This window comes from Lepidochelys kempii, chromosome 2, assembly GCF_965140265.1.
Source record: "Lepidochelys kempii isolate rLepKem1 chromosome 2, rLepKem1.hap2, whole genome shotgun sequence".
NCBI classification, from domain to species: Eukaryota; Metazoa; Chordata; order Testudines; family Cheloniidae; genus Lepidochelys; species Lepidochelys kempii.
The window spans coordinates 90993153-91020889 of record NC_133257.1 but is presented as its reverse complement, the minus strand read 5'-3'; the positions used below and the strand labels follow the sequence as shown (position 1 = coordinate 91020889).

Sequence of the window (27737 nt, the reverse complement as noted above, 5' to 3'; positions counted from 1 at the left end):
AACTAAACAAAACAACAAAAAAAGAGCATTAACTCAGGTTAGATAACTTGGGCCAAAACGAAAGTGAAGATATGACAATTTAGCTTTAAATTTGAATTAGCAGCTTTAGATCAAGCCTATAGGTAGAACACTGTGTTTTTGCAAACACAAAAAACAAACAAACAAACAAAAGAAAAACTCTCCCCTCAGTGGCTGCTCCCATTCCGCAGGGCTGGGCCCTGCCCCCACTCCGAGTGTTGTGACCCAATGCACAGGGTCACAAGCACCACTCACTCAAATTTGGCCCAGCCATCCCTCCGTTGTCATGAATGGTGCTGCGACACCATGCATCAGGTCCCAATGCCTGGTGTAGGGAGCCACTGGGCCTACTTCTGCAGCACAGGAGGCACTGCCTCAGGTGTGTGTACAGGAGCGGGGGTGCGCCTGACTCTGCAACGCTCCCCCTCCAGGGTCTTCCACCCTCTCTGGGCAGGACCCAACCTCCCCTATGTAGGTAAAATTAAACAACATAAAATCTCTGAAAAATAAAGCAAGCAATTATTTAAAAAAAACAAACAAAAAACAAAAAAACCAAACGAAACACAGTGACCTATCTATTGGATACACCTGGCATACCATTGATTCTACTGAAAATCAGTCTGTAATACAACCATTGATCCTCACACAGCTCAATGTCCTGTAGTATAGATCCTCCACCAGGCACACTAAGTCCTCAGGCACCCCATATAGACATAGCAGTATCCACAATTTCAGTAGAATAAGGGCCATGTCAGAAATGCATTCTCCTAGCTACTTTGTTTAACGTCCCAATAGATTATCTGATGACAATGCTGATTGAAGACCACTGGGAGGTGTGAAATATAAAGATCCATATATAGAGGATCTTGATTTTGTTTTACTTGGAGAGCTCACTGACCAACTACAGTTAATGCTGGAAGAGCTGCAACAAACTGCAGAAACCATGGGACTTAAAATCAATGGTGATAAAGCCAAAGCTATGAATGCCTTCCATAAAATGAAAATGAATGTAGATGGCAATGACATTGAATGGGTCAACATTTTATCTATCTGGGTAGTACGTTGACAGCAGGAGGTTCTACAACCGAAGTCACAAGTTAGATCAGCCTTGCTTAAAAGGCATTTCAGCATCTTCAAAGGCCTCTGTTTTGGTGGCAGAATGTCTGTGTGACAACTAAGATACGAGTGTTCAACATGACAGTGATGACAATCCTGCTATATGGAGCAGAAACAGGAAACAAACAGTTTTCATATGAAAAGTTATGGTGTATTCTTAACATTCTCTGGTTTCATTTTGTCACAAACCAAGAGATATTTAGACAATCCCGGCAAGTTGCAATCTTACACCAGTTGAGAACAAGATAACTGCAATGGTGGGGTCACGTCCAACGTGCAGAAGAAGATATACTTTACAGAAGTCTTATAGAGCTGAAATTGAAGGAAGTAGAACACAAGGCCATCTATGGATGATGTAGGAAGATGCGATTTAGAGGGATTTAAGAAGCCTAAATCCTCTGATATTGACTCTTCCCAAAGGAACATGCACAAGGGTCTGTTCAAGATGGAACTCCTTGGTAGCATATAGAATCTGCTGCTACCTACAAGGCAGCCTGAGATTGAACTCAAGCTGCTAACCCAAGTTAAAAGCAGAATTGCCATGTCTTCACTGTTATTTTAACCTGAGTTAGTTGATGTGGGTTAGGTAATCCAAGGTAAGAACACTCTTTTCTGTGGTGGGGGCAGTTCTGACTTATTCATGATCCTGACTGAAGAAGAATATTCCAGAGATTTACCTGATAAAAGGAACTTCTATTACCTAAAAACAGATTTGAAGAGAGTTACAATCTTGGAAAGATTTATCCATAAGTCTCAATGTGAAAATAGTAACGCATGGAAAAGACACAGGTGTACTATGTCAGCATGGGACACTATGATGCTTAGAAAGTGAAGAATTTGCTGAACAGAAATCTCTGGATTCTGGTAACAATGTAGCATTTCTAATTTTCAGATTATATACCAAACCTCCATTGATCAGGATCATTGCTGTGGTTAATCCAACCCATCAAGAACAAGTAGGGAGGTTAACAGAATAACTGGTCTATCAATCGAATGTGTCTATAATGTTGTTTACATCAGCTTAACTACCTTGCTCAGGAGTGTGAATTGTTCACACCCCTGAGCACTATAGCTAGGTCAACCTAAGTTTTACGTGTAGAGCAGACCTCAGGAATTCAACCTAGATACGCTTCATAGCTTTTTTTTTTTTTTTTTTTTTTAAAGATACCTTTAACAGTGAACCATCTAAACAATATATTCTCCAGACCAAGAGCTGGCACTAGTACATCTATTATTTGGGAAAAGTGATGAGATTTAATGGAAGAGTGACAGACTGTCAACAGATGATTCACTTGAAAGCGCAAAAGTGCTTAAGTAAGATGCACTGCTGATTCAGCCACTCCGAGGTAGTATGGCTTACCAACACCTCTCTCAAGTTGCTATCTTGTTCTCCTGTATTTCAGCTTTCATTTAAAAATAAAAGCATCTAGTAGTTATGGTTGCACAAAAAAAAAAAATGTAAACTAAGGCCTGGTCTACACTATGAAATTAATGTAGTATAACTACGTCATGCTCAGGAGTGTGAAAAATCCACAGCCCTGAAGAACACAGTTAAACTGACCTAACCCCCAGAGTAGACAGCGCTAGGTCGATAGAAGAATTCTCCCATCGACCTAGCTACTGCCTTTAGGGGAGGTGGTTACCTATGCTGATGGGAGAACCCCTCCTGGCAGCATACAGTGCATCTTCACTGAAGCACTACAGCGGTCCATCTGTAGCGGTGCTGCTGTGCCACTGTAGGGGTTTATGTGTAGACAAACCCTGAGTGTAACTGACACATAAGAGTTTATGCAGAAAATAGCTTTGAGAGGTGTGAACTGCCCCATTCATCTCACTAAGGTGTTAACTCAGATGCCCAGTGATGACAGTTTAATATCAATCTAGTTAATTATTTAATTACTTATGCAAGAAAGGAAGAAGAGGAGGATCACAAATCTAAAATTTACAGCAACATCATAAAGAATCAGAGAATCGTAGAAGATTAGGATTGGAAGAGACCTCAGGAGGTCATCTAGTCCAAACCCCTGCTAAAAGCAGGACCAACACCAACTAAATCATCCCAATTAGGGCTTTGTCAAGCTGGGCCTTAAAAACCTCTAAGGATGGAGATTCCACCACCTCCCTAGGTAACCCATTCCAGTGCTTCACCACCTTCCTAGTAAAATAGTGTTTCCTAATATCCAACCTAAACCTCCCCCACTAAACCTCCCCCACTAAACCTCCCCAACTTGAGACCATTGTTTCTTGTTCTGTCATCTGGCATCACTGAGAACAGCCGAACTCCATCCTCTTTGGAACCCCTCTTCAGGTATTTGAAGGCTGCTATCAAATCCCCCTTCACTTTTCTCTTCTGCAGACTAAACAAGCCCAGTTCCCTTAGCCTCTCCTCGCAAGTCATGTGTCCCAGCCCCCTAATGATTTTCGTTGCCCTCCACTGGATTCTCTCCAATTTGTCCACATCCTTTCTGTAGCGGGGGGCCCAAAACTGGATGCAATACTCCAGATGTGGTCTTACCAGTGCTAAATAGAGGGGAATAATCACTTCCCTCAGTTCTGCTGGCAATGCTCTTACTAATGAAGCTCAACATGCCATTAGCCTTCTTGGTAACAAGGTCACACTGCTGACTCATATCCACCTTCTCCTCCACTGTAATACCCAAGTCCTTTTCTGCAGAACTGGTGCTTAGCCAGTCGGTCCCCAGCCTCTAGCGGAGCATGGGATTCTTCCATTCTAACTGCAGGACTCTGCACTTGTCCTTGTTGAACCTCATCAGATTTCTTTTGGCCCAGTCCTCCAATTTGTCTAGGTCGCTCTGGACCCTATCCCTACTCTCCAGCATATCTACCTTTCCCCCACATCTGATTATTTGAGCCAAATCTTTCTCCTCAATACGGTGCAGCAGAAAAGAAAACAAGAGAAACTAGTTGTCATAAATATAAAGGGAAGGCTAACCACCTTTAAATCCCTCCTGACCAGAGGAAAGAACCCTTTCACCTGTAAAGGGTTAAGAAGCTAAAGATAACCTCGGTGGCACCTGACCAAAATGACCAATGAGGAGACAAGATACTTTCAAAGCTGGGGTGGGGGGGGAACAAAGGGTTCTCTCTGTCTGTGTGTTGTTTTTGCTGGGACCAGAGTAGGAATGCAGGTCAGAACCCCTATAAAGGGCTAATAAGCAATCTAGTTAGATATGCATTAGATTCCGTTTTGTTTAAATGGCTGATAAAATAAGTTGTGCTGAATGGAATATATATTCCTGTTTTTGTGTCTTTTTGTAACTTAAGGTTTAGTCTAGAGGGATTCTCTATGTTTTGAATCTGATTACCCTGTAAGGTATTTACCATCTGGATTTTACAGAGGTGATTCTTTTACTTTTTCTTCAGTTAAATCATTGGTCTTAAGATCCAAGGGTTTGGGTCTGTGCTCACCTATGCAAATTGGTGAGGATTTTTATCAAGCCTTCCCCAAGAAAGGGGGTGTAGGGTTCGGGAAGATTTTGGGGGGAAAAAATTTCCAAGCGGGCTCTTTCCCTGTTATATATTTGTTAGACGCTTGGTGGTGGCAGCAATAAAGTCCAGGGACAAAAGGTAAAATAGTTTGTACCTTGGGGAAGTTTAAACCTAAGCTGGTAAAAATAAGCTTGGGGTTTTTTCATGCAGGTCCCCACATCTGTACCCTAGAGTTCAGAGTGGGGAAGGAACCTTGACACTAGTAATATCAGAAACTAAGTCATACATGATGCAAACTGAAGTGCCTTCAAGATACTTTTTAATATGCTTATGTTTGGCTTTATATGTAATCATAAATTTAAACCAGGTAAAGGCAACTCTCACTGTAACAAAAAGGGCCTCAGAAATCTAAGGTGTACGAATCTTCACAATATTTATGCTCTATGCCTAAAGTTCCTTGACCCAGGACCTTAAATATGGATTTAGAAGTCTACTTTTGGGCATTCAGGTCTAAAAATCTTGACCTATGCTTGTCCATTGAATCTTTGGGAGCTACAACATGCCTTATGAGAACAACTTTCAATAATTTGAGAAATGATGTTTCTAATCAGAAACTTAAGTAAAACTGTCTCATATTAGTGTCTTTATATAAAATTTGAGGCAAACTCTATATGTTCTCTTTCCTTCATATTACTACTCAGAGCCTAAAAAATTTTCCAAAACATTTCAGTAATGTAAAGTCAGACTGTGTGTTCTCCATTTTAATAGGATCTTTAGATTTGTTCTCTGCTTTAGATTCAAAAGATTCCAAGGCCAGAAGGGACCATTGTGATAACCTAATGTGACCTCCTATGTAACCAGTGCTTAATTTATGCCAGGGCTGAGCCCTGGCACCCCTAGGCTTGACAGTTCATCACCCCAGCACCTCTGGGCTTGCTGCTTCAGTTAGGACAGTAAAAAAATTGTTTGAGCCCTGGCACCTAATTGCTTGAGCCCCCAGCATCTTTTTCATTACAAATTAAGCACTGTATGTAACACGAGCCATAGAATTCCCCAAATTAATTCCTAGAGCATATATTTTAGAAAAAATATCCAATCTTGATTTAAAAATTGCTAATGTTGGAGAATCCATCACAACCCTTGGTAAATTGTTCCAGTGGTTAATTACCATTACTTAAAATTTATAAATTATTTCCAGTCTGAATTTGCCTGGCTTCAACTTCCAGCCCTACATGGTGTTACACCCTTTCTCTGCTAGAGTGAAGAGCCCTCAGTGTGAAAGGTTAATGAACTGGAAAATTAAAATGTGTGAAGTTACTATTAAGAGAAGACTATCAGACTCAAAGTCTTGATGAGAAGAGCACGGGGAAGCCATTATTTCACATGACTTAGAAGAAGAGATGGAATTTTGGAAAAGATTGAGAGATCTCTATCACTTGTATTCCTTTAAAAAGTGTTGTTAATTGTTTTTTGTCCCATTTTATCTTATTTGTATGAAAGGAGTTGAGGGCTCAGGGTCTGTCTGCTTGGCCTTCCTTTAAACATGGCTGCAGAAGGCAAGTGTCTAGCTATCCAGAGTCCAAGTTTAAAGGCCTCTAAAAGGTCACTGGAGTACCCTGTAACCACAGTAAGGAGGACAAATGCAGGCTGCAGAGAGGGAGGCTAGCCCAGACATGAGAGCAACTCTGCTTCTTTGGTGGTACAGAACCCAAAGGCAAAAGGGAAGAAAAATAGTGAAGTGAAAATTACAGATACAGGCATACATACAGATACAGGGAAAATTACAGATACAGGCATAAATATACTGGCACATGGAGAAGGGAATTCCCTTCTTTTCATGTGCCAGTATATTTATGCCTGTATTTGTAATTTTCACTCCATGCATCAGAAGAAGTGGGGTTTTTTACCCACAAAAGCTCATACCCAAATAAATCTGTTAGTCTTTAAGGTGCCACCGGACTCCTCGTTGTTTTTGTGGATACAGACTAACTCGGCTACCCCTCTGATACTTGGCACCATTAATAAAACAATACCTGAATCTACTGGACAAGACCTGCTGACTAATTAGAGCCATCAACAGAGAAAAATGCAGCTCCAGAATGATCAAGAGACTAATCCATCTCTCAAAACACAAGAATTTTTCTACAGTCACTCCAATCTCTACTTACCCTTATCAATGACCATTAGCCAGGATGGACACAGACGGTGTCCCTCGCTTCTGTTTGCCAGAAGTTGGTAATGAGCAACAGGGAATGGATCACTTGATGATTACCTGTTCTGTTCATTCCCTCTGGAGCAGCTGGCATTGGCCACTGTCGGAAGACAGGATACCGTGCTAGATGGACCTTTGGACTGACCCTGCATGACCGTTCCTACGTATTATCAGCTTTGTTATATAGAACGTAATGAGTACATACAGAGGCCCAAGTCAGCATAAAAGAGGAGATCCATTTACTCAACATTTCCTAACATTCAGCTACAGACTACAGAGAGGTACGATATAGAAAGAAACATTGTCTTTATGTCTTATTAGTAACATATGCCAAACTATCTATGAAGTGTAAAAGCCACCACTTCTTGGGTCTGGCACAACAGGACAATGTTATTACTCTACTGTATGAACAGTATTAACAAAGGCAGACAAGCACAAAAGGCACACCCACCAGCCACATCCCAGCAAGCACATCTATGCACATACTACCATTATTTTATGTTCGTGCCTGCAACTGATCACTATCTCTTTTCAAAAATAAAATACAATTCTTACCCACATACATACACCCTGCTCTTTCAGTGTTGCAGTAATTACACTGAAAAACCAAGAGTCTCCTTAGAAGGATTGAATGAACCAGGGGAAGCTACAGAGGCCATCCCAATGAATCAGTGTATTCCAGGTTATACAATATGTAATAATTTATTAATCTATTACCAGAATTCTTTTACTCAGATGAGTTGTGACATTTAATGTTAATCTGATCTGTCATGAAGCATTTCTAAAGATATTTCTATTAATGATGGGCTAAGTGATTTTATGTATGGTCCCACCTACCCAGAGTCCAACCTCACCTTATCCAGTCTGGACCAGATGTGCCAATATGACCTCAGATTACCAAATCATAAGTGGATGATCTAGCCCCCCAAATGTTTTCTTTAATATATACATTTTATCTGTTTCACAACATAATTAAAATGCCACTTCTTAATGTACTTTAAAAATACAGTCCATTTCACTGAAGGTAATGAGACGGACTACTTTATTCTTAACCACATATTGAACAAAGTACTTATCTGTACACATATTTGTATCGTCTGCAAAACAAGAAATTGGTGAAGATGGTGCTGGAAATGGCCCACCTTGATCATCATACACATTCTAAGGAGAGTGATCACTTTAGATAAGCTATTACCAGCAGGAGAGTGGGGTGGGGGGAGAGAAAACCTTTTGTAGTGATAAACACCCATTTTTTCATGGTCTGCGCATATAAAAACATCTTCTGTATTTTCCACAGTATGCATCCGATGAAGTGAGCTGTAGCTCACGAAAGCTTATGCTCAAATAAATTGGTTAGTCTCTAAGGTGCCACAAGTACTCCTTTTCTTTTTGCGAATACAGACTACCACGGCTGTTACTCTGAAAAAAAAGTTTCCTGAAGTGATTCTTCTTCCCCATCAGAGCATCAGTCGCTGCCAAAAAGCTCCTCCTAATTATATGAAAAAGTTACAGTATCCAATAGGGTACTGGTATAATTATTAAACACTACTAAATTTGGAGGACGTGCATCAACATACATATAAGTCACATTTGCAACCTTTTCAGGGGAAGATTTATGTAAATTAGTTCCAGAGTACCCAAATGCAATCCAAATTCTCATTTCATGTATGGAGTACCAAGACAGGCTCTGACTCTACTACTACAGCACTGTAAACTCTGCAGATATGGTTGTACAGTGTCTAGCACAATAAGGCTTTCATCCATGACTGGAGTTCCTAAGCACTACCTCAATACAAACAACACAGAGAATTACTCAGTAGGAAGAAGAAAAGAGTTCACTATGAGCAAATAAATATTCCCACATGAAGTTGTTTTTGGAAGACAGCCTCAGGTGGAAACTGAACTTTAAAAAAAATTTCTAACTTTTCTTTTTTAAGTAATGACCAAATGCACATAAATCAGCACATTAAGTACTATACAAGTAAATATTTACAATCAACAGTTCACAGAACATCACAAACCACCACTGCACAATATATCACACTATACTGTAAAAATATATGCAATAAAACATACCTACAAGTGTTTCAATAAGATGAGAGCAACAATAGAAAGAAAAATTGCTATAAGAGTATTTTGTAATTGCTATATGAGCACAGGTGCCACCTTCCTCTGGGGCCCGGTGGTGCTCAACCTGCCACCCCACCCCAGGCCCTGCCCCCTTCCCCCAACCCTGCCTCTTCCTGCCCCTGCTGTACCCCAGGCCCTGCCCACCCCCCATCCCTTCTCCCAAGCCCCCGCCCCTACCCTGCCTCTTCCTGCCCCCACTGCACCCCCGCCCGCCTCTTCTTGCCCAGTTCCATACCCTCCCTCGAGCACGCCCTGTCCTCACTTCTCCCCCTAGCCCCCAGCACCTCCTGCACACGGCGGAACAGCTGATTGCAGCAGGTGGGAGGCGTTGGTGGGAGGGGGGGAAACTGGGTGCTGGTGAATGCTAAGCACCCACTAATTTTTTTCCGTGGGTGTTCCAGCCCCAGAGCACACACAGAGTCAGCTCCTATGAGTATAAGAGTAATATTCAGTTTGGGGTTATTTTTTAGTTTGTGTGCATGTGCACATGCACATGTGTATGTTATAAATATTACATTGAAGAAGGTTAGGGTGATCTACAACTGGTGTTGGGGTGGAAAGAGCAGAACAGAGCATGTTCACATGCATGTTTCAAGCAACAGGAAGTTATATTGCATCACCTACACAATTTGGCAGAAGAGAGGGGCTAGTCTGGTAACACATAGCTTACAATTTTATTGGCAAATATATACGTCAGTATTTGAATCTAACAGTTTATTGTAATCTTTCTACACATTCTTTTCCTTCTACTGCTGAAATAGTAGTGCTGGATACTTTTGAATATATTTTGCTTGCATTACTGTAAACAAAATTCTTCAAGCATTTGGAGTTCAAAGTTTAACATCTCTTTAAAAGCTAAGTGCTGTACAGTAAAACCTATACTAAGGGACTAATCAACGGATTGAAAAAGCTCTTAAGGGAAACTATCTTAATACAGACGGTTGTGATTTTTTTCTTACAGAGGCAAAAAGATAACTTAAAAAAAACCCTTCTTACATAGTAACAAACTAGTATATTAAAATTGTACTGTGGGAAGAACAGCACAATAGCAAAAAGAAAAGGAGTACTTGTGGCACCTTAGAGACTAACCAATTTATTTGAGCATGAGCTTTCGTGAGCTACAGCTCACTTCATCGGATGCATACCGTGGAAACTGCAGCAGACTTTATATACACACAGAGAATATGAAACAATACCTCCTCCCACCCCACTGTCCTGCTGGTAATAGCTTATCTAAAGTGATCATCAAGTTGGGCCATTTCCAGCACAAATCCACTCTCACAAATCTTGGGAGACAGGCCAGTCCTTGCCTACAGACAGCCCCGCAACCTGAAGCAAATACTCACCAACAACCACATACCACACAACAGAACCACTACCCCAGGAACTTATCCTTGCAACAAAGCCCGTTGCCAACTGTGCCCACATATCTATTCAGGGGACACCATCACAGGGCCTAATAACATCAGCCACACTATCAGAGGCTCGTTCACCTGCACATCCACCAATGTGATATATGCCATCATGTGCCAGCAATGCCCCTCTGCCATTTACATTGGTCAAACTGGACAGTCTCTACGTAAAAGAATAAATGGACACAAATCAGACGTCAAGAATTATAACATTCATAAACCAGTCGGAGAACACTTCAGTCTCTCTGGTCACGCAATCATGGACATGAAGGTCGCTATCTTAAAACAAAAAAACTTCAAATCCAGACTCCAGCAAAAAACTGCTGAATTGGAATTCATTTGCAAATTGGATACTATTAATTTAGGCTTAAATAGAGACTGGGAGTGGCTAAGTCATTATGCAAGGTAGCCTATTTCCCCTTGTTTTTTCCTACTCCCCCTCCCCCCCGGATGTTCTGGTTTAACTTGGATTTAAATTTTGAGAGTGGTCAGTTTGGATGAGCTATTGCCAGCAGGAAAGTGAGTTTGTGTGTGTATGGAGGTGGGGGGTGTGTGAGAAGGCCTGGATTTGTGCTGGGGGTGGCCCACCTTGATTATCATGCGCATTGTGGGGAGAGTGGTCACTTTGGATGAGCTATTGCCAGCCTGGATTTGTGGATTAAACCTGGATTTGTGCTGGAAATGGCCCACCTGATGATCACTTTAGATAAGCTATTACCAGCAGGACAGTGGGGTGGGAGGAGGTATTGTTTCATATTCTCTGTGTGTATATAAAGTCTGCTGCAGTTTCCACGGTATGCATCCGATGAAGTGAGCTGTAGCTCACAAAAGCTCATGCTCAAATAAATTGGTTAGTCTCTAAGGTGCCACAAGTACTCCTTTTCTTTTTGTGAATACAGACTAACACGGCTGTTACTCTGAAACCAGCACAATAGCAGAGTCTGTTTTGAATGCAAAACTCTAAAAACACTACCAACTTTAAGATGCCCTAACTGGATTGATAGGACTAGAGTGAGCGCCAAATGTTTCCCATGCAGGATGTAGAAGTGGCTGAACCTCTAAGTCTCACAAGGATTTTTGGCCATTGTAGAAATGGCAGCCAAAACAGAACTAATGGTTGCTGGTTATTTAAAGGGTCATGTTGTCACTTCAGCTATTTTTAGGTGATCATTGTTGCACTAGCAAGATGTCACCTACTAAAAAGGTAATTTTATTTTGAAAAGTACTTGGATATAAACTTCAGGAGAGTCACTGAACACAGGTCGTCATCTAGAATGGACAATCTTCAATAAAAGATTCTCTGTACTGAATATTAGATTCTTACTTTTCTAGATTTTACAGCTTGTGATCTGTTTTGTTACAGAAAGTATTTATTTTGGAGACTCTCTAGAGTCTGTTTTGGAGATCAAAACCAAACAACTCTGCCCTTTAGTGACACCATGATGGAAAAAAATATAAAGGAAGTCTAATGTCTTAAAAAAAAAAATCAGCAAATACCAAAGAAAGCAAATACTAAAATACCTTAATCATATGGTTATTGCATGGTGTCACTACGCAGCAGAATTAATGTTATTTGGGTGTCTAAATTATGTATTTCTTACTGTTTATATTTCTTTGAATTCCCTGGGTTTGAAATGCTTGATTTGGGGATAATTACAACATCCCATAGTCTTTTTTGCCCTGAGGTTACTCATATACATTATAATATTCCATCTTAAGTTTATTTTGGTCCAAGAATACTAACACGTTTGATAAACAAAAGGGGAGAAGTGAAGGATGTTTCCAAAAAGATCATATGATTGTTTATTTTGTTATGTACACATTTTCCCTGCATTTTAAAAAATATTGTTTTCAAAATGGAAGAGTTCTGCTCTTGCAAATATTAAGTTATAAGTGAGCAGATAGGATATGTCAGTGGAAAGTCTACCTGTGGAATTCACTCTCTGGCACTCTGCCAGAGCCCCAGTTCATTGATCTTCAGAGTCTGGTACAATCAAAGTATATCTTTCGCCTAGTTATTCATCATGGTTGAGGATGTAAATGGATGGGGCTATAAGTGCTCTCTACTGTAAGTACTTAAATATGTTCTTGCATGAGGTTTGTCACATCCCTTGATATCACACACTGAACACCCAAAAATTATTACATGTACTTGGGGCTTCCTCATTTGTGATGTTTATAGCTCATTTTAGGACAAAAAATAGAATGTGTTTAAAATGGTTTCCCTTAGAAGGTGCCTCCCTCCTCACAGCTCCTCCCCCCCAAGCCACACACTCCCAGTGAGCATGGGAGAGAGATCTTTAGGGTCTGATAGCCCACTCAACAAATTATTTCAATAATGCAAATACAGACAGAAGTGTATTTTAGGTGGATATTTTAGAAAACCCTATTCAGGATTTGGCTTGGCTTGATTTTTTAGCTAGTTTCAATCTAAAACTGGAAACCCTAGAAATATGGTATAAAAATTCATGCATAACATCTTGCGGTAAAATAAATGCTTGTAAAAGATTTTAGGCTATAGTCATCTATCCATTTATTTTTATAAGAGTTTGTATTCTTTTTGAAAAGGGTATAAGTGAAGTTGCAGGTTATTTATATACAGGTAGTAGAGGCTCCAGCCAAGTTTCTAACAAACTAGATAGGGAAACAGAGCTGCACTTGGGATGACAAATAAAACAAGATGGAAGTTTGCTAACATTTAATGAGACTTTATTTGTCCCATTCCTCCATATTTACACCTACACTTAGCAATGTAATAGTTGAAATGGGTTGATTTAATTTTATCTTATTGGGACGTTTGCTCAGCTAAATTAATCTACAGGTGTTTGCTCTCCTATCCTCCTCCTTCATCCCAGTCCCGCAAAAGCAGCTCTATTCTATTGAGATAAATGTGTAATGAACTTCAAGTATGATACATTAGATTTTAATACTCTGTTTCCTTTGACTGCCATCAGTAAAATTTACAGCATGTGTTAATTTAGCAATTATCTCTTTTGTATGGTTAGTTCCGGTCAGTAAATCATATTGCTTCACCAGTGAATTTATCAAAAAACAATTCTCCATAATCTGCACTCAGAATTTTATAAAGAGTCTCAAATAGCAATTTACCAAGACTACAGTGTTTGCATCAATGCAGTGTTCACTGTAAAGGGCAGTATTAAAAAGAACTATCATATTACATTTGTTTTTGTTACTCCTGTACTTGTGAAGTAATATAAAATTCTAGGGCTGAGAACTGAAAGGCCTAGGCTGCAACGTTAAGTTGTTCTGACTATAAATTCCACACTTACATCTTTGCAAGGCTGTTTATCTCACCCAGCCTATTTGCTTTGGCCATATTTTTACTTTATATATGATTAACAGTTTTCTTCATCAAAAAGGGTAGCTGAATAGATTGTGTGTCTGGGATGCTAAATTTTCACAGTTTTGCCAGATTGCTTAATAATTTGTCAAATTTCAGGAGCTGGAACAACAAGTGGATATAAACACAGGTAAATAAGTTTTTTTAAAAATCAGCAACATAGAAGAAATGAGGACTCTACTGAGTGAAACAAACAAATATTATTAAGAAGAGACAGTGTAGATTAAAATTGGTTAAAGTTTAAGGAGGTGGTAAAAGAGGCATTAATACAGTTTTGTACAACTCAACCTAAAACCAATGTGGTACGGTCAAGAGATTTTTAACAAATACTAGAATGACTGAAAGGAGAATTAGGGATGACTTTAATGGGACTGCCAAATAAAGAGTTAATGTTTACTCAAAAGGAAATAACTAAATAGCATATTTACATCAGGATTCGATAAGGGCGATATTAACTTACATCCATTTAACCGTGGTTTCTTGGCAAAATATAATTAGTATGCAGATTACTAAACAGTTGATATTAAGTATTTAGATAGGTTAGAGATAGACAAAATACTAGATAGCGATTATGTGTGATACAAAATTAGGGCCTGTTCCAACTCCCATTGGCGTCAATGGAAGGACTCCCACTGACTTCAGTGGGAGCTGGATTGAACCCTTTATCAATAGTTGAACAATATATTGTAAACAAACTAGGTGATTGGGGAAAAAAACAATGAAGTTCATTTTGCCAAAGATGTTTTAAAGGGGAGTGGGCATGGGAGGTGAATTAAACCCAGCATGCGTACTTGGAAAAATTAATATGCTATCCACAAGTATAGCAACACTATCCATGACAAAAAAGGAAAAATCTTTGTAAATGTGTGGTTGGAATAGTTTTATGTAAAGTCACTCATGTCAGTCTTATTTTTGTATAAAAGTAATTATGGCTCTACATATATGGAAGCCTGTAGAATTCATATAATTTATTTGAGAAAAAAAACCTGACAATGTTTCTCATAGTGGATTATGGGATATACTTTCTAGATATGAAGTGAATAATAGTGGCAAGATCTAGAGCACCCGAAGCCATCAATATTGTCAATATCTATTGATGCTCAGAACCTCTGAGGATTTGGTATATTATATAGTGTGTGTGTTTGGGAAGTCCACCAATAAACAGAATAACTGTTTAGTTAAATATATCCAATATTGGTTACATCATCACATATTCATCATATCTTGTTTATGCTTAAAGTTAGGTGGGCTATTTCTATTTGTGGTCTTATTTAAAGCAAAATTGAAAGTTTATTAGCCTCTACTACATTTAAATCACTTCAAAATAGTCTTTAGGTAGACCTGCTACAAGTTCCCTGACTAGGTTTTGAAGGACAGCACTTCTCCTCCTCTCACCCACGAGAAATGGCTGACAGCAGACAGCAAAGAAACCTGGCTTCTGCTAGTGTTGTGGGTGAGGTCGACATCAAGACAGCTGAGCACGCCTCATGAAAGTTCCCTTCACTAACACCAGGCCAGAATCAGTTGCAAGGTTTCCCCCCCCTCCCCTAGTGAATATTCTGATGGAGGTGGGACTAACTACACAGAAAGAACCAGGCAGAAATGTTCCTAGCAAAAAATCTTAGGAACATCCAGAGAAGGAAACTTAGGCTGAGATTTATGTTCTATTACAAACTAGAGCCAAGCTCTAAGAAGAGGATTAATTTGAACATTGACTTAGAGCTTGAAACTTCTCATTAATACCATGTAGGTTCTCAGTCCTTTCACAACTACTTTCCTGTGAAGCGAGGAGATTTCAATTTAGTATCTTTCATGAATGCTGAATTCTCTTAAACATACAAACCTTCAAAAGAGTGGAAAATTTACAGTTAAAAAGGTGGAAAAAGTCACTTTAATAGAAGCATTTTATGGAAATTTTGTTTTGTACTGAACTTAGTAGTGGCAATCTAAATTATTTTCCAAAGGAGGCTTTGAACTTCATACAGTATGACATCATAATGGAACCACTTAATGATGAAGCAATAATACCCATTGTTGGGACACCCGTATGGCGGTGTCACTCCAACTACAAGCCTGAATTTTCTTGGTTTTGATGGGCTTATGTTTAGACACAATTTTTAAAAAGAGCAAATTTTAGAATGATGACAAATGTATAAAGTAAACCAAGTCCAAATTCCATCGAAGGCAGGAAATTGTGCAATACATTATCTGTTGAGTTCCTTGGCTAAACAGCCCTGAATGAAATTTCTGGACTGAAGAGAATATGTAAGCTGTCACAATCACTGAGTAGTTACAGCTGACATTTCAACCCAAATCCATAACTTCTACTTTTTCAATTGCTCAAGTCCAGACTTCCTAGCAGCACTGAATGAAAAACAATCAAACTATAAAAAACAGTTTGAAAGCTTCAGTGAATTGCCCAATGGTATAACTTTCAAGACTAACTCATTAAACCTTTTCATGATTTTTTGCTTGTAAACAGAATGTAAAAGCAGTGAACAAAACAATTATCAATACTAGGGCTTTTTTATGTCATTGGACAATCCACTGAACATGCAACAACATGCCGAGTTTAGCATATATACTTTAATTGACTGGCTTTAATGGACAGTTTTCTGCTTTAGCATTATCGTCCAAAGGTAAAAAATTATAATACTTCCCTAAGTTAACATCATGTAGTTTCTTTCTCTTCATTGCTAATTAACAGTACACCAGAGTATAACTATAAGCCTTTACAGCATTCCATACAACTAGTCACACTTCATTATTAAAAGAAGTAAGAGCACTTAAGTCTCAAACCTGTGAGGCAGGACCGTACATCAGTATGTAAGAAGGTAAACTAAAGAAGAGAGGTTAACTAACTCACCCAAAGTCACACAAGATAGAGACAGAATTAAAACACGATGTACTATCTTTCAATTTATTTCCAGAATGGTCATTATATAGTTTGTGAACTTAATTTTGTTTCACTAAAACTCAATTCACAAGAAAATGTTATCTTGTCTCTACAACAATTTCCACCTGCCTTTCTCCCTCTGTTATACTCAAATGCAACATGGCTGCTTAAACTTTTGTTCTGTTATGATACGGCAAAAAGTAATGATTTTTTGGGCACATCTACATTAGCAATCACTGTAGCCATAATTTACTATTAGTGCAACTCCAACAGTGGAAGCTGTGTGTCTGTCTATCCTACAACTTTCACCCTCATTACAAGTAGTTGAGCTTAATATTTGGTGAATTATGGATACAAAGTTTGTTAGTACAGAGGAAAACTTTGGTTAATTTGCAACTTTATTATCTTAGTCTCTTAAAATTCAATTCCAGGGTTAGATTCAGAAGTGTAACATCTACAAAGTGTGAAGGAGTTTCTTTTGTTGCTGAAGGTTTAAAGTAGGAAGTTTGCTGCTTCAGCAGAGATTGTTTATTCTTTGGAATCTTGCTGGTTTAGAACAAAGTCCAAACTTTAGAGGTGAAAAAAGAAAGTGGGCATCTTAAAACAAAGTTTGTAACACTAAATGTATTATAGGCAGGGCTGGTAGCACTGCCTATTGTGATTGCTTGATGATTCCCATTATATGATCCTTTTTCAATTGCTTAAAATTTTACCAAACTTTAACCATTTGGACAGAAATTTTCCATGATGAGTGTCTGCCTCAGGGTGAAGGTTTTTGGTTTGTTAGTTTTTGGGGTTTTTTGGAAAATTTCAGCCAAAAATGGATTGTTTCGGCGGGGGTGGGGGGAGCTTGTTCTGCCCATGTTAAAAAATTCTGGAGACATTTTCTTTAAAAGCTTGTGTCCCCATGCTACGCACCAGGGACTGAAGTCTGGCTTTTGTGTCAGGGATACGCCTTATGCTGTCCTTGTGAAAATTTACCCAAATTTGGCTAAGTTATAAGTTGTTGGGGGGAAAAAAAGATCAGTTTGCACATGCTCAGTAGAGACTTCATAGCAAACTATCCCTAAAGATTTTGTTTACACTGGGCTTGCTCCAGCCCAAGATCAATCAGGGCTTGACTTTTTCTGAAAGTGTAGCCCTGGGTTGTGCCAGTTCTAGGCACCTGAATGGAGAACAGGAAACTGTTTCTCCTGTGTTCTCAATGCCCCACCTGCTGGGCTCAGGTGGTGCAGAATAGGAAGCTACATAATTTGAATGCAGAGGAAACAAGAGCCAGACTTTCGAAATCCCTAAACTGCTTTGCAAAGCTTAACCACGGTTTATACTAAAATATAGGCCACTCAGGGAAGGGCATTATAAATTCTATAAACAACGTTGCAGTAAGTATTCATTCAGATACCCAGTGTGGTATTTGGTGATGACATTTAAGAATATTAAAATTTTGCAACAATTTTATATTTCTGAAATTCTATATATACACTTTGCATAATCTTATGTCTACTTATGCTTTGTAAATTCTACAGAATTCAAGGACAAATGCAAAATAATTCAGAATGAATTATTAGTTTTAACTATTTTGAAAATGTATCTTTCATTAACAACTTGATGATTTAAAACAGAGACTTTACTGTCTCCCCAAACCACAGTTCAACAAAATTTTATTTGGTCTTTAAAGGCTTAATTTGTAACTTTTCCCAAAAAGTGTGCCTCAATAAATCAAGCCTTAATTTCCAGTCAGTATTAAAAGCAGATTGTTGATTTAGTGCTTGTCTACATTGGGTACAAGGGCAAGCCTCCTACAAGGGATTTTCTTAAATACACTAAGTTACTACACAGAAGGGTTAGACAGGAGGTTTTTCCCTCTTCCTCCAGCCTCAGTGGCTGAATTTATTTAAAGGAGCACTCAAATCGGGGAGACATAAAATTAGACCCAGCATTTGGGTTTTGATTTGCATATTCATGCATGTGCTAGAACCAATACACCTTGCTGTTTCTATATCCTGCCTGTCTGCTCTAATCTCTTGACTAAGTAAGATTCTGAAATGGGCAGGAGTCTTGCTGAATTCTTGCACATTTCAATATAATTTTTGCTCAAAAGACAGAGTCAAACACAGCGCAATCATATGCTTCTGGTCAAAAGAACCTAGTGTTCTAAATTGGTTATTGGCAAGTCATTTAGCAAAATAATTTTAATTTTTCACCTGTTAATTTTCTTGTTTTAGGAGGACTGGATTTTTTGGTGGGGGAGGTAGGATGGTGGGGGAATGACAGAGAGGGCAATTTCCTGCAAGATCCTTGAAAAAAAACTTTATTGACCTAAGTTTAACTATATTTGGAGTTCACTGTATTAAATGCAACACTTATTTGTTATTGTGGGATTGAATGTAACTGCTTTAGGCTGTGAGATGTGGCCAATGTACATCTTGCGAAGTATTATGCACTTCAATAGACTATTTTAAACGGTGTGCCAGACAAAAAGGAACATTTGGGACAAAGTTAACTAGGCTTCCTAGGAGATGCCTGTGGATAGGGGAATGCAGATTCTGACCTCCCAATCTTTTGAAGTTACACCTTGAGGAGAGAACCATTGTCTGTTGACTATCCACAATTTGAAGATCAAAGGTCCAAGATGTATAAAAGAGAGTAACTTACTCATGTGTGCAGGTTCTGAGCTAACCTGTTATGAACCCCTTTGCGGGGTTCGAAGGACTCATCAACTACCAGAGCCCTTGTTGGAGTTGATCTCTGGTAAATTTATTAGCATTTGTGTAAGTTCTTTTATTGTTTTTAATAGGTTTTCACCTTAGGAATAAATGTGCTTAGAAAGGGCTGTGTGGTAGCTTGTAACTGTGGGCAAGTACGCTGTTTCTAGCCTCTGAGTGAGAAAGTAAGCTGCAGACACTGGCCGTTTATTCCCAGCAAGCCAGATAGCCTAAACCCAGTGTAGGCAGGGAACTGGGCAGTCAGGAAAACCCCCAGTCTGGAGTCTCCACCCAAGAGAGGTGATGGCTGAGGAGCCTAGAGAATATTCTCTTGCTGGACCACAGAGGAGGAATACAGGTGCAGCTCCCCTGAACTGTGACAAGGTGAAACTCAGAAAGAGCAGTGTGATTTTTATAACAGCCTATCAAAATTTGGCAGTGTCTTTCACTCAGTTGCTAAAATATCCTCAGAAGAGGAGCCAATACAACAATTGGTTAATTATAATCTATGCAATGAATCTTCACAATTGTCTAGACAGAATAACTAATTACTAGGTAGTTTAGATGCCTCAGATAACATGTGAATACCAATGACTACCAAGTTCCAGTGTTTTACCTTCAGAGTTCAGTGGACTCTGTAAAACAATTACTGATGTTTTCTTTAAAAGAAAACTATATTTTAGAAAACTTTGCTAGAAACTGACTCCACTTAAAGAGTGGAATTAAAAATACAGCTCAGGTATTTATTGGTTCAATGTTATTTTCTATTTTTTTTCTTTTAAAAAAAAGTTTCAAGAAAATAACACTTGATTTCACTCCAAATCACTTCCATAAAAACCATTAAAGTGGAACAATCTTCCCCATCCGGGATATGTAAGAGCAGATCACAAGTTCAAAAGTTCATGACTCAAATCCCCTTTTGATTCCAGAGACCAATGTTCCTTCACATTTCCTTCCTCACTCCTTACTATTCTCTCATGGAATTCACAGCCTTAAGAAGGAAAGAAATAATCAAGTCTCATTAAAGGACACATTATCGCCAGCTATTAATTTGGAGGATCAATGGTTGTATTTTTCCAAAACTTAATGCCATAAACATTGAAGGTTTAAATTGTTCATTCTTTAAAATATTCATAATTTCAGGATTTTCTTTAGTTTCTCTCTTTTTTTAAGAGACAATCTGTACCACAAAACGAATATGCTGTCTTCCTAAGTAGTATATTCAGATGTTTCTACTTTGAGAAAGCTAGACTTTACTATTATTGAAAGAGAGCCCATTCCTTTGATTCTCCCCCCATCCACACACATGCACAACAATGCTTTCACCATGTAGAAAAAATATTTGACACATGAACCAAGTTAGCGAACCTTAATGTTTTAAAATACATAATTTGCATCATCCATTGCCAAAGCACCATGGGTATTATCAAATAAAAAACCCAAAATATTTAAAAGCTTACCCAAAAGTCACCACTGAAACCTTACATATTTAAAGACAGCTCTAACAGCAGGTTATAAGTTTAGTTAAAGCAAAGACTTGCTGTAACTATAATATTCATTTTCTCTATTCTCCCTGTAAGGAACCTTCAGTGAAACATTTTCAAGATTTCTAGCCACCATTCCAAAGGATGACATTTATAAGCACTTACACCCAGTGATGAGTTGCCAAAATCTTAACAACCGGTTCCCCACAAGGTGAGTCGTTGCCCACCCTCACTCCCCAGGACTCCTGCCCCATCCAACCACCTGCGTTCCTTGACGCTCCCCCTCCCAGAACCCCTGCCCATTCTACCCCCCTTCCCTGTCCCCTGACTGCCCCCAGTACCGGGCAGGAGGGTCTCGTGGGCCACCGTAGTGGCTCTTCCCTAAGAGCCAGAGGGACCTGTCGGGGGGCAAAGTGGGGAGTCCTGGCGATGCTTACCTGGGGCAGCTCCCAGGAAGCATCCGGCAGGTCCCTCTGGCTCCTAGGGGCGGGGGAGCGTAGCTAGGGGCGGGCAGGGGGAGCGGCCGCTCCCTGCAATGATAACATCAAAAGTGGTGCCTCAGGCACCGACTCCATGGGTGCTCCGGGACTGGAGCACCACGGGGAAAATTTGGTGGGTGCGGAGCACCCACCGGCAGTTCCCCACCCGGCCCCAGCTCATCTCCGCTCTGCCTCCACCTCCTCCCCTGAATGCACCACCCTGCTCTGCTTCCTGCACCCCCCCGCACTTCCCCCCTCGCTTCCCGCGAATCAGCTGTTCGGTGGGAAGCCAGGAAGGGCTGAGAAGCAGGCGGCAGCTTCCCCCTCAGGCCAAGGGTGGCGGAGGTGAGCTGGGGCAGGGAGCAGTTCCCCTGCGCGCCCCCCCACCCTGGGTTACCTGCTGCGGCACGGGTGGCCCTCTTCGCGCCCCCCTGCCCCAGCTCACCTCCACCTCCCTGGGCCTGAGTGTGAAGCCACCGCCTGCTTCTCAGTCTGTCCCAGCTTCCCGTGCGAAGAGCTGATTTGCGGGAAGCCCGGGGGCGGGGGGAGAAGCAGAGCGGCACGGCGCGTCCAGGGGAGGAGGTGGAGGCAGAGCGGGGGTGAGCTGGGGCCGGGGAGCTGCCGGTGGGTGTTCTGAATCCACCAAATTTTCCCCTTGGGTGCTCCTGGGCTGGAGCACCCACGGAGTCGGCGCCTGAGGCGCCACTTTTGGCCGGTTAAATTTAGAAGCCCTTTTAGAACCGGTTGTCCCTCGCAGAACAACCAGTTTTAAAAGGGCTTCTAAATTTAACAACTGGTTCTAGCGAACCGGTGCGAACCAGCTCCAGCTCACCACTGCTTATACCTCATAAAAGTGTGCTCCATAAACAATCCCCTGTCACATCACCCAGTGACTTGATGCTGCTCAGTGAACTACTTTAGCAACACTAGAGATCACTGGTGCTTATACTGAATACCGTCTCTTTATTCTGAGGGAAAACATCATCTCAAGAGCATTAACCTTATTTCACATTGTCCAAAACACTCCACTACAAAAAAAAAAAAAAGTTGTTTGAAAGGTTATGTGGTTCTGAAATATGAATTTGTAGTGGAAGTAAAGTGTTCTTAATTTGTCACTAAAATCTTTTTTTTTTCTACACCATTAAAACGTAGCTAAAGACTACTGATTATCTGCTGTTATTTTTTCCTAGTAACTTACATGCAGTCAAAAGTTATTCATTACTCAAGCATGGAAATCAACCCAGTGTTCAGGCTCATCTTAATTTCTCCTGAGAAATTGGAGTAATAGGAAGTAATAGGAAATTGGAGTAATAGGAAGAGTAACTAAGAATGTCCCTGTTTCAGCCTGCCAGGGATAGTGAATGGTCTGTCTCCTCCCATTCCCCCTTTTACAAATTCATCTATACCCACTCCTGCCACTGCCAAGATCTCTGTAATCTGTGATCTTTAGAACTGCAATCTAGCCGCACTCAAAGAAATTTGGGCTTCACACTAGATTTCAGGCCTGGCACTGCAATGAGGATTTCACTAGCTGTATTATTGCAGTTAGGCTTGACAGAATTCTATTTTTTTTTTTTAAATTATTTGGATCGATAATAAAAAAGCTTAAAAATAAAAATCAATATTATCTATTTAAATTTTCACAGTTATGGGAAGTTATGGGAGGTCAGAAAATGGTGGAATAGACTATAATTAATTGACAGTGGGCACAGATTCAAAAAGTTAAAGCTTTAGAACTGTTAAAATACAAATTGTTAAGATCACAAGTAAATATCCTGAAATCAAACTCGTTCTCAAGCAGATTTTTTCTTACTATGCCTATCTGCAAATTTTGGTTCTCATCGATCAAAATACTTTTTCACTGGTTTGTGTATGTATGCTGAAATCAACATTTACTGACATTGAGGGATAAAAAACTAATCCTTCCAAGCCTACAGAAATACATGAGGAGGAGGAAGAGGAGGATAGAAACTACAGCTATGGTAAGTTTCAGAGTAACAGCGGTGTTAGTCTGTATTCGCAAAAAGAAAAGGAGGACTTGTGGCACCTTAAGAGACTAACCAATTTATTTGAGCATAAGCTTTCGTGAGCTAAAGCTCACTTCATCGGATGCATACTGTGGAAACTGCAGAAGACATTATATACACAGAGACCATGAAACAATACCTCCTCCCACCCCACTCTCCTGCTGGTAATAGCTTATCTAAAGTGAAATGGCCCACCTTGATTTTCATACACATTGTAAGGAGAGTGGTCACTTTGGATGGGCTATTACCAGCAGGAGAGTGAGTTTGGGGGGGGGGGGGGGCGCGGAGGGTGAGAAAACCTGGATTTGTGCTGGAAATGGCCCAACTTGATTATCATACACATTCTAAGGAGAGTGATCACTTTAGATAAGCTATTACCAGCAGGAGAGTGGGGTGGGAGGAGGTATTGTTTCGTGGTCTCTGTGTATATAATGTCTTCTGCCGTTTCCACACTATGCATCCGATGAAGTGAGCTGTAGCTCACGAAAGCTTATGCTCAAATAAATTGGTTAGTCTCTAAGGTGCCACAAGTACTCCTTTTCTTTCAGCTATGGTAAGACACTGCCAAGATTTCCAGAAAGTTCATTTAACTTTCATTAAATCTAGACTAGAGTTAAAACTGGTGTATAACTTGAATTCCCACAATGCCAGTTAAAGCTGTATCAATGTTATTGGATACACAGTTGTGCTCAGATATATGACAGGAGAGTTGAAGCTGGGTAGCCGGAATGAATTTTGATGAAAAGGTCCATGTTGGGCTATAAATCACTTAGCCCTGGTATACACTAAGGGGTTAAAAATTTAAAAATCACTGCATCCACACAACCAACCCCGTTCCGTCGACCTAACAGGCTCTTAAAATCGACTTCTGTACTCCTCCCCGACAAGGGGAGTAGCACTAAAATCGACCTTGCTGGGTCGAATTTGAGGTAGTGCGGACGCAAATCTATGGTACTGCCTCTGAGAGCTATCCCAGAGTGCTCCATTGTGACCGCTCTGGACAACACTTTGAACTCCGATGCACTAACCAGGTGCACAGGAAAAGCCCCGAGAACTTTTGAATTTCATTTCCTGTTTGGTCAGCATGGCGAACTCAGCAGCACAGGTGACCATGCAGTCCCCCCAGAATCATAGAGTGTAGAATGTTTCTACGCTCCCCCTATCATCTCTGAGGTTATTGCAGATTAGAAAGCAAAAAAAACGCACGCGCGATAACATGTTTTCCGAGCTCATGCAGTCCTCCCGCACTGATAGGGCATAGCTTAATGCATGGAGGCATTCAGTGGCAGAGGCCAGGAAAGAATTAAGTGAGCGCCAAGAGTGGAGGCAGGACGTGATGCTGAGGCTAATGGTGGAGCAAACGGACATGATGAAGCGTCTGTTGGAGCTGCATGAAAGCCAACAAGAGCACAGCCCCCGCTGCATCCACTGTATAACTGCCTACCCTCCTCCCCATGTTCCATAGCCTCCTCACCCAGACGCCCAAGAACGCCGGGTGGGGGCGCTCCGGGCACCCAGCTACTCCAGAGGATGGCCCAAGCAACAGAAGGCTGTCATTCAAACAATTTGATTTTAGTGTAGCTACAATAAGCAATGTGGCCTTGTCCTTCCCTCCTCCCCCACCCCACCTGGACTACCTTGTCCGTTATCTCTTTTTTTTTTTTTTTTTAAATTAATAAAGAAAGAATGCATGGTTTCAAAACAATAGTTACTTTATTTCAAAGGGGGGAGGGTGGTTGGCTTACAGGGAATTAAAATCAACAAAGGGGGAGGGTTTGCATCAAGGAGAAACACACAGAACTGTCACACCGAAGCCTGGCCAGTCATGAAACTGGTTTTCGAAGCCTCTCTGATGCACAGCGCACCTTGCTGTGCTCTTCTAATAGTCCTGGTGTCTGGCTGCTCAAAATCGGACCCCAGGCAATTTGCCTCAACCACCCACCCCGCCATAAACGTCTCCCCCTTACTCTCACAGATATTGTGGAGCACACAGCAAGCAGCAATAACAATGGGAATGTTGGTTGCGCTGAGGTCTGACCAACAGAGCCAGCGAGCTTTTAAATGTCCAAAGGCACATTCTATCACCATTCTGCACTTGCTCAGCTTATAGTTGAACTGATCCTTACTACTGTCCAGGCTTCATGAGCCATGGGAGCAAGGGGTAGGTGCAACCGAGCGGCTGCTGCCACTTGGGAGAGCAGCCTGAGGCAGAAGCCTCCAGCTTGCAGGAGAGCAGAGTTGCAGCAGAAGTGGTGCACCCATACGCCATGCCCTGGAGGTTGCTAGGAGCCAGGCAGGGAAGACATTCCCAGAACACCTGGCCAAGCTACATGTCCAACAAGGCTGGCTACCAGTCCTACTGCACTGTCTGATGCAGAGTTGCAGGAGAGCAGAGTTGCAGCAGAAGTGGTGGAGCCATACACCATGGACGAGGACGAACGCCTCGCAGTCCTACTGCACCATCTGCTGTGAAGGCACCCAGGAACTGCTGTGTGGCAATGCCAGTTGCTGCGGGTGTTTCTGTGTAGAATGCATGGAGATCGTGGTAGGGCAAGGTACCTCGGCCAAGGCAAAAGAGAAAGAGCCCTGGAGCCGTTACATGTGTCAACCACAGAAGTGCTATGGGGTGTTACAGCGTCGACCAGACTAGAATGTACAGCTGCAAGACTTCTTCACCAGTGACAAAGGACAGGAATATGATGCATCTAAAAAGGCCCGCACACACTTCCCAGAGTCACTACCCTTGATAACTGAACGCCAATGATTGCTTTGGCTACTTAGATCACAGCAGCCCCCACAGGAGACTTGCCCACAACAGCAGCGGTGACGATGAGCTGAGAAGGCTCCATGCTTGCCATGGTATGGCATCTGCAAGGGTAACCCAGGAAAAAAGGCACGAAACGATTGTTTGCCATTGCTTTCGCGGAAGGAGGGGTGACTGACGACGTACCCAATACCACCTGCGACAATGTTTTTGCCCCATCAGGCATTGGGAGCTTAACCCAGAATTCCAATGGGTGGCAGAGACTGCGGGAACTGTGGGATAGCTAACCACAGTGTACCGCTCCGTAAGTCGATGCTAACCACGGTAGTGAGGACGCACTCCGTCGACTTAATGAGCTTAGTGTGGACATACTCAATTGACTGTGGACATACTCAATTGAAGCACAGGCAGGAATGTCTGTGAGGGGAGGGCTCCTGCCTCATACTGGCAATGAGGGGCGATCAACAGGTTATCTCAAGTGCTTATATACAAATGCACAAAGCCTTGGAAACAAGCAGGGAGAACTGGAGGTCCTGGTGATGTCAAGGAACTATGACGTGATCGGAATAACAGAGACTTGGTGGGATAACTCATATGACTGGAGTACTGTCATGGATGGTTATAAACTGTTCAGGAAGGACAGGCAGGGCAGAAAAGGTGGGGGAGTAGCACTGTATGTAAGGGAGCAGTATGACTGCTCAGAGCTCCGGTACGAAACTGCAGAAAAACCTGAGTGTCTCTGGATTAAGTTTAGAAGTGTGTGCAACAAGAGTGATGTAGTGGTGGGAGTCTGCTATAGACCACCGGACCAGGGGGATGAGGTGGATGAGGCTTTCTTCCGGCAGCTCACGGAAGCTACTAGATCGCATGCCCTGATTCTCATGGGTGACTTTAATTTTCCTGATATCTGCTGGGAGAGCAATACAGCGGTGCATAGACAATCCAGGAAGTTTTTGGAAAGCGTAGGGGACAATTTCCTGGCGCAAGTGCTAGAGGAGCCAACTAGGGGGGGTGCTTTTCTTGACCTGCTGCTCACAAACCGGGAAGAATTAGTAGGGGGAGCAAAAGTGGATGGGAATCTGGGAGGCAGTGACCATGAGTTGGTTGAGTTCAGGATCCTGACGCAGGGAACAAAGGTAAGCAGCAGGATACGGACCCTGGACTTCAGGAAAGCAGACTTCGACTCCCTCAGGGAACGGATGGCCAGGATCCCCTGGGGGACTAACTTGAAGGGGAAAGGAGTCCAGGAGAGCTGGCTGTATTTCAAGGAATCCCTGTTGAGGTTACAGGGACAAACCATCCCGATGAGTCGAAAGAATAGTAAATATGGCAGGCGACCAACTTGGCTTAATGGTGAAATCCTAGCGGATCTTAAACATAAAAAAGAAGCTTACAAGAAGTGGAAGGTTGGACATATGACCAGGGAAGAGTATAAAAATATTGCTCGGGCATGTAGGAATGTTATCAGGAGGGCCAAATCGCACCTGGAGCTGCAGCTAGCCAGAGATGTCAAGAGTAACAAGAAGGGTTTCTTCAGGTATGTTGGCAACAAGAAGAAAGCCAAGGAATGTGTGGGCCCCTTACTGAATGAGGGAGGCAACCTAGTGACAGAGGATGTGGAAAAAGCTAATGTACTCAATGCTTTTTTTGCCTCTGTTTTCACTAACAAGGTCAGCTCCCAGA

General features: G+C 41.4%; 1 protein-coding gene across 2 annotated transcripts in view; it reads right to left on the bottom strand.

The window, feature by feature from the left end:
• The window catches only part of GNAL (G protein subunit alpha L), a 314144-nt gene that overhangs the window by 239019 nt on the left and 47388 nt on the right, over nucleotides 1-27737 (bottom strand). The window contains exon 1 of one of the 2 annotated variants that reach the window (XM_073331614.1): nucleotides 6753-6878. The exons of the other annotated variant lie outside the window; for it this stretch is intronic. Coding sequence (XP_073187715.1) covers nucleotides 6753-6768 — 16 coding nt within the window. The 5' untranslated portion in view covers nucleotides 6769-6878. Of the gene's footprint in view, nucleotides 1-6752; nucleotides 6879-27737 lie in introns of those variants that run through there. 2 annotated transcript variants of the gene reach the window in all.